The sequence below is a fragment of the Gadus chalcogrammus genome, chromosome 23, assembly GCF_026213295.1.
Source record: "Gadus chalcogrammus isolate NIFS_2021 chromosome 23, NIFS_Gcha_1.0, whole genome shotgun sequence".
Lineage (NCBI taxonomy): Eukaryota > Metazoa > Chordata > Actinopteri > Gadiformes > Gadidae > Gadus > Gadus chalcogrammus.
Genome location: NC_079434.1, coordinates 13,290,939 through 13,298,595, shown reverse-complemented (window position 1 = coordinate 13,298,595; position 7,657 = coordinate 13,290,939). Strand labels below are relative to the sequence as shown.

Here is a 7,657-nt window from a genome sequence, read left to right as displayed (position 1 = left end):
TCGCACCGCAGCGCACTCCGAGGCAGCTGGGCCCAACGGGGGTCTGAGTAGGCTCCAAGAGGGGACCCCCAGACTCACACACCTCAGAAAACAGAGAGGCCTCCCCGACTCCAAAATGAAGGAAGGAGACGTCAAATAAAAATAAAAACTCTTGACTTTGACAAGCCACCCGAGGAACACGAGGGGAATTGTCTTTTTGTTTTATCTTTGGACGCTATCACCCACCCCTCCCCTCCTTCCCCTACTCCTTATGCGAACGCCGTAATGTGCGCCAGAAGTGATGCAACGTGAACGTGTCCGCATGCACGAGTCTCCCATCGTGTCAGGTCGGCTTAGGCAGCGGAGTGGAAGAGGTGTCGCACGGGACACCTTTTGAACCCTTTTGTGTTTTCACCTACAGAACAGGGTCCCTTTCCAAGACCCGCCTCACCTGGGTGGATCTGTGTGGGGTGTGTGTGTGTGGCTGTGTGTGTGTGATAATGTGTTTAGCTGCAGGTGTGTACGCACACATTCGAAGCAATCATATGCAGGTGGACTGCATGTGTGCTTAAATACGTGTCTGTGTGTGTGCGTGTGTGTGCGAGTTTGTTGTTCTTGGGCAGCCTGGTACTCACTTGGCATGTGTGGCAGAACATAAATCTCCCATAGTGACGGCCCTCTTCTCCACCCCTCCCCCCCCCCCCCAAGACCACCTCCCCCCCACCCTCCTCCACTGCCTGCTCTGGCAAAGGCAGCCTGCTCGTTCGGGACACTTCCCTTGTGGGTGTAAGGATCTCAGTGGGGGGTCACAGGTCATCCGGCGGAGGAAGCGACAAGCTGTGAAATGTAAAAGACCAATTTCTTCCACATGTTCTGGCGCTGGGAGAACACTGCCGAGCTGTCAGCCGGCATCACGTTTTAAAATGGGCCAGGGTGCTACCCAGCAGACCTGTCACAACTCATTTGTAATTAAAAAGCCTGTGTGATGTTTAAAGCAGAGCACCCCAGAAACTTTTGAAGACTGTTAAATAAAGATGAGCCACGCATGGCAAAAAGGAAAAAAAGGATGTATTAATAACAGTAATCCTAGATGTCCGTTTTTTTTAAGGTGTTTGATCAATACCAAAGGAGACCGAAGGACTTTCCTGGGAAGGAATGCTGTAAAAGAAAACTATTTCCCCACCTGGTGGAAAATGTATTCATTAAAAAAAAGTAATGCAACACCACGGCCTCCACCCACGACACAATTAGAAAAGAATTGTGGAGCAAATCTCATGTAGACACAAAGTTTTTGGCGTTATCGACGCGACTAGCCGGTACTGAGAAACAGACACTCCCATTTCTGTCTTAAACAGAACACCGGGAAGCACCAATGACACAGTGACACACTCTGTTACAGACTGCGGTACTCTCTCTGCAGTCGATGGCAGAGAAGGTGTTTGAACTCCTCAAGCCAACCTGTTATTAGTTGAATAATCTGCCTATTGTTTGAGACCTTCTTTTATGTCTTAAAGGCAACAGATACCTAAAACAACTACAACTGGAACAAGGTGCTACAGTCTGATACAGCATAAACATGAATGAAAATCCAAAACAAAACCAGATTGGTGCAGATCTCAACAGAAAGAAACATGGTTTTAAACAGATCACGGTTTGATTACAACACGCTGTGCCCAGCAGAACAGGATAGACATTATGCTGTGTGGAGATGGAATATCCTGAGAAGACAGACTAGCTCACCGTACTATTTTTTTCCTGACTGGCCTCTTAATAAAATCACTTAATTATTCCAACAAATCACAATAATAAGATCAATATGTTGCCGTTTTAGTTCAATCTTATTCACATCTTGTTTCTAACCGCTAGCTGGCTGGGGGAAGTGATAAGGGAGTGCCACATCCGGTTCCTCCACCACGCTAGCGTTAGGAACAAAGATGGCCGCTAGCTGAATAACGACAGACGGATCCCAGTATTTTCCACGAGGCATCTATCTGTATCTATTTAAATCTCCGGGAGAAATTTTCGGGAGACATTTTAGACAAATGAGCGCAGTAAGAGTGTATACATTTGGACAGATGAGTTGCTCAGGGCAGTAACCTTGCTTTAACTTTAACTCATTAACCTCAAGCAAAGGAAAAAGTCGCAATTTCGGGCTCTGTTGTCAAGACAATTGATGTCATCCCAAATTGTATTAATAAGCACTATAAAAAATTATATATTAAAATTAATAAATATATTACGATGGATAAGAAACATTGTGTGGTTCAATAATATAAATTCCAAATACATGTTTCTACTTATTTTAGTCAAATCATATACCTCATTAAATGTTATACATTATTTAAGATGATTATTTTATGTATCATTTAATGTTTTAGTTTTTTTCAATACTTTCAAACACTATCAAATGTATTTGTTTAACTAAATATATGCATCCACCGGGTTTGTTAGCTGCATACTGAAGAGGAATTACTGGCTTGTGTCGTTCTGTGCCTTCTATTAAAACCATGGATCCGGCGTTGTTACAAGGTGAGGGTAATTTATCGAGCACAGGACACGCAGAGCAAATGTTTGCCTCAAACAACACAACAGCTCAATCTATTGAATCTAGGATGAGAACAAACTCACGATGATAAATAAGAACAAACAATGTGCAAGAAATATATATATATATGTATACTCTCTCTCACCCAACCCTTCCCTCCGGCCCATTCACAGCAGAGGACCTCATTGAGACCTGCCACTCTCCCCGTTCCCATGCCTGCGACATTAGCCTGACATTTGCACCCCACTGTGGCTTAGTCAGGGGTGGGGTGGATGCTGTTTGTGGGGGTGCGCGCGGTTGGTGGTGGGGGTGGGGGTGCTACCGGTGCTGGACCCCCCCCCCCCCCCCTCCCTACCTGGCAGGGGGGACAGGAGGAGCAGGCAGAGTCCGCCGACAGGTGGAGAGGGGACCCCCGGGGGGAGGGCTGCTCCTGCTGCTGCTGCTGCTCCAGGGCGGAGGAGGTGGCCTCCCACGGCTTGCCGCCGGGAACACGCGGGCCGAGACGACGCCCCGGGGTGCAGGGGGTGCAGGGGGTGCTGGGGCGGGGGAGGGTAGGGCTGCGGGCCGGCCGGGGGTCGGGACCGTCGGGGGTGGGGGGGTGCTTGGGTCGGGCAGGGCGGGTGGGGTCGCGGGGCTGGGAGACGGTTGTGCAGGGCTGGGGGTGTGGGGATGGGGGGAGGTGGTGGAGGAGGGGCAGGGGTGGAGCAGGGCAGCCTCGTCACCTGGATGGCATGGAGGTGAAAAGGGAGGCCGGAATGGTTTGTGTTGGCGTGTGCGTATGTGCATGCGTGTGTGTCGTTGGAGACCAAACATTGCAATGAACATTAAGCTCCATTGACAGAGACAACGCCAATTTTAAATAATTAATTTTCCGTTGACTCATCAGTCAGCAAACTTGGTGGAAAAAAAAAGAGGGGCAGAGTCTAATTGCTTCTTATTTTCTTTTTTTTATAAAGACCAACTATATTTAGTAGCACAAGGAAAAAATATGTTGAAAAGATAATGTCAATAAGACATTATCTTAAAGGCAATAATAGCCGTATCAACATTATCAAGAATTATTATGCATTTCAGTTGAATTAGATGCATTCTTTATGCATCTAGGTCAAAATGAACAAGTCGACGCAGGAATGATTACGTACACAACACAAAAAACATTTGCATACACACCATATTGAGCTGTTGGAATTGTGCAATGTAAATCAAATAATGCATCCAACTCTCTCTGACACACAGACACACACACACACGTACACAAACACACACACACACACACACACACACACACCTGGAAATACAGGTTACAGAGCCAGTGATCCAGATCCGAACACATTAGGGCCTCGATCTTCCTGAACTGGTCCAGCTGTGGGCGGGGCTGACCCCGCAGAAGCGGTGTTTTGAACCTGGGTGCACAGAGACCGTGTCAGACTTGATTAGTCTGACACCCCAGACAGACTAATCAAGTCATTAATTAATCCCACCAACCATTGTACACTCAATTCTATGGGAATTAGCATTGAGCATAGCCCAGAGGGTAGGATGAAAGATTGCATTGTAAGTCCAGAATTGCTGAAATTAATGGTAAAATAAAGAAATCTTAAAAACAAGGCAAAGGGAATTTAAACATAAAATACGATACTAAAACAACACCATCAAATAAAAAACAAAGGATAAAATGATCTGATGTGTGAGCATGTGGTGCGTTCCTCCGCCGCCGGCGTGCCTACCTGCCCTGCAGCGGGCTGAGACTGGCCCCACACACGGGGAAGGCCCCCCACGCCACCACGGAGCTCCCCTGGCTGAGGGCCCCCGACGGCAGGGCCACCAGCCGGAACAGCAGCACCGCGGACGGCACCACGTGGCACGGCAAATCCTGCCCCCAAAAGAACCGGCCCCCGGAACCCAGCATGGATGAGAAGGAACATGGTGGTCGTTGAGCTTGGAAACAGGGTGAGCAGGCCATTTTGTCACTTATTAAAATAAAGATAAATATATTGTTTAAATAATGACAATAGTTTGAATTTGAGATTGAAACTGGAGTTTGACTGACACTTTAAGGAGCACACCATATACGAAAAAAAATAAAGTCGAATATGTACACAAATGCACTCAAGCACGCACACACACACGCACCCGTGTGCACCGAGACAACAGATTCACCCCCAGGCTTGGGAGGCTCACGTGCGCACACAATACCATACAACGACTTGGTGAGCGTATAGACAAACTCACGGCTCCACACACACACACTCAACTTAACGCAAACAACCACAGACAGACGAACCGTGGACGCCGCCCTCAGGGGGCAGAGTCTTCCACATCCTAACCTCAAAGCCTCCTTCTACCTCGAGTCTGAAGGCTCTCACAGCAGCCCCCCTCAACTGCCCTACCGGTCCTGCTCGGCCCGTTCCCTGGAAGCAGGTGTGGGGGGGGGGGGGGGGGGGGTGGGGGTGGGGGTAGGGGTAGGCTTCACAGGGGAGGGAGGGAGAGGGGAAGGGCCTTAAGGTTGCCGTTGTCGTTAATGCTAATAAAACAACGGCGTCCGTTTGTGCTCCTATCAATCAGCGAGATACGCCCAGATATTGCACGCAGAGTGAGAAATAAGATATAAGAATTAGTAATTAGCAGTCAATGACAAACACTTTCTCACACGTACACACACATCTTTATTTACCCACCCAGAGTGGTGGGTTTGCTTAAAAAATGAACTGACGGTGCGGAGAGGGCGACTCCATCCATCAAGTGGGGGGAATATTTGATCCCTTTATTAGTTGTAATGGAAAATTCGGCGCACTTGTTAAGACATTCATCATGCGTGTCTATCGAACTACCCTGCTGCTAATCTGCTTTTGGTTTGCACCTGTAAAATGATGGGTAGTACTGTCTGAATCAGGACACAAATTTATGGCATAATATCACAGATTATGTATATTGAGAATATTTCATTTTATTCATTTACTGCAAGAAATATGACCCACATAAATAGTAATTTGTGCGTGCGGATGTGCTGTGATCCATGTGAGTGTGGTGGCGGTGTGTGTGTATATGGGCGCCCGTGCGTGTGTGTTTGTGCATGCGCGCGCGCGTGTGTGTGCGTGCTAGTTTCGGTGTGTGTGTGTCAGGGGGGGGATGTCCTAGCTGCCCCATTTTAATGTGTATTTATTTTTTCTGTAAGGATAGCAAAGTAATGCAGGCTTCTCCCAAGTAGACAAAGCAAGTCCAACAAGCGAACAGACTTACACAAACAGACACACACACACATCAGGCTGCATGGTGGCAAAACTTGTACACAATTAACACTATCCCATTTCATTTAAACCAGATTTTGTCTATCTTGAAAAAAATATATACAAGACCGTATACAAATTCCAATGCCAAAAAAATACCAATGTAAACTTAATCCGCAGACTTTCCTTATGTTAAAGAAAAAGTAAAATACATTTAATTTAATCAAAGTAAAATGATAAACGTTACATGCACACGTGGAGTGAAAGTTGATCCTGCAAGGAGCCAAAAGAAGCTTCAAGGAGGGAGGGAGGGAGGGAGGGGGCACAAGATCCAGATTTTCTATCCCCAATTCATCCCATCTTTACTTTCTTATATTTTCCAACCCCTTTTCCTATCTTCATCATCTGCTTTTTCTTGACATTTTTAGATGTTTATGTTTTTTTACTTCCATCCCACACATTGAAACAAAGACCGTAGGCCTGAAACCTCCTCAACGTTCACGTGTCCCCAATCGGGGACGAGACAGAGCAGAGTCTTTATAAACTCCACACTATGCCTATTTTCTTTTTAATTCCAACCTCAGACACACAAAGCTCAGAGTGAACAAAAAAAAAGAGGCAGAGGGAGAGAGAGAGTCAGAGAAAAAAAAAGAAAATAAGCTCCTGGCTTCCTCCTACTATAGCTAATTCCTCATTTCCTCTTTTCGAAGAGAACTGAAAACATCCCCACATCACACGCTATAACGTGGGCAAGAGAGAGCGAGAGGGAGGGGGAGAAAAAAAGCGAAAGAGACACGTGGAGAGACAGCGGGGGGAGAGAGAGAAAAGACAGTCAAGCCTGATTCTGATTGACTTTGACAAATCTGATCAGCGTTTTTTGTCCCTATAAGTCATCGACAACAACAACAACAACAACCACAACATCAACAACAACAGCAGCAGCATCGGTAGCAGACGTCGCGCTGGGAGTAGGAGGGCGGGAGGGTTAGCGACAGGAGGCGTTTCCTTAAACCTTTTTTTACCTCAGAAACACATCCCAGATTTTCCAGCGAGGTCGGCGTAGAGTTTTTGCCAAAGAAAAATCTCAGTCAGATGGGAACCAAAGACAATATTATCAGGATGTCGGAGCTCTGTGAAAACACCCACGTCAGCACATTGAGAATGTCCACACTCTAACACTCTCACGCACACACACACACACACGGTTAAGGCCTTTAGAGTTGCTACTAAATATGAGCATGTGCAAGACTTCATGGGAACAGGGAGATTTCTTGATGGATTTAGTTGTCCTCATGCGCGCGCGCGTGCGTGCGTGCGTGCGTGCGTGCGTGCGTGCGTGCGTGCGTGCGTGCGTGCGTGCGTGTGCATGAGAGTGTGTGTGCAGTAGAGTCTGTGTATGTGGGTATGTGTGACGCCAGACTTTTTAGTTATTTAGTTTTTCCTCCTGCAAATCTGTATGCATTGTGCCCACTGCAGCAGTGAATAAACATATCACTTCATAATCCAAAAGCTAAGGCTTCCCAACCAGAGAGTAGGCCATGTGGGTTTCAGGAAGATTACTGTGCGGGTTCCTGGAAAATGTGTGTTTTGTTTGTTTTTGTCTATTTTAATCTTTGAGTAGCTTCTTAAATGTGGCAATCGGAGGAATTCATACTTGATTTGAATCGGGATGAAAAAATGTAAATAAAATTCATGGTTTAGTAAAGTATGCAGTAAAAAGTAACTTTGAACAGTTGCTTGAATCTGACTTGTTTCTTCATTCAAAAAAGAAAGCTAAAGAGGATTTTAATAAAATAAAAAAAATAATGCTTTTTAGCAAGTTCATAACTTGTCTCCTTCGCCACCTTGTAGCCCTCACTGCACTCACTATCTTTTCACTGCATTCATACTTCATTTTCATTCCAGT

General features: G+C 46.3%; 1 protein-coding gene across 1 annotated transcript in view; it reads right to left on the bottom strand.

Annotated features, from left to right (window-relative positions):
• ofcc1 (orofacial cleft 1 candidate 1) overlaps positions 1–3,359 on the bottom strand; it is a 43,489-nt gene extending 40,130 nt beyond the window's left edge. The window contains exons 1-2 of the mRNA XM_056584835.1: positions 3,336–3,359; positions 2,920–3,179 (exon numbers count right to left, since the gene is read on the bottom strand). Of these exons, the coding sequence (XP_056440810.1) occupies positions 2,920–3,179; positions 3,336–3,359 (284 nt within the window). The remainder of the gene's footprint in view (positions 1–2,919; positions 3,180–3,335) is intronic.
• Between the last annotated feature and the right edge of the window lie 4,298 nt (positions 3,360–7,657).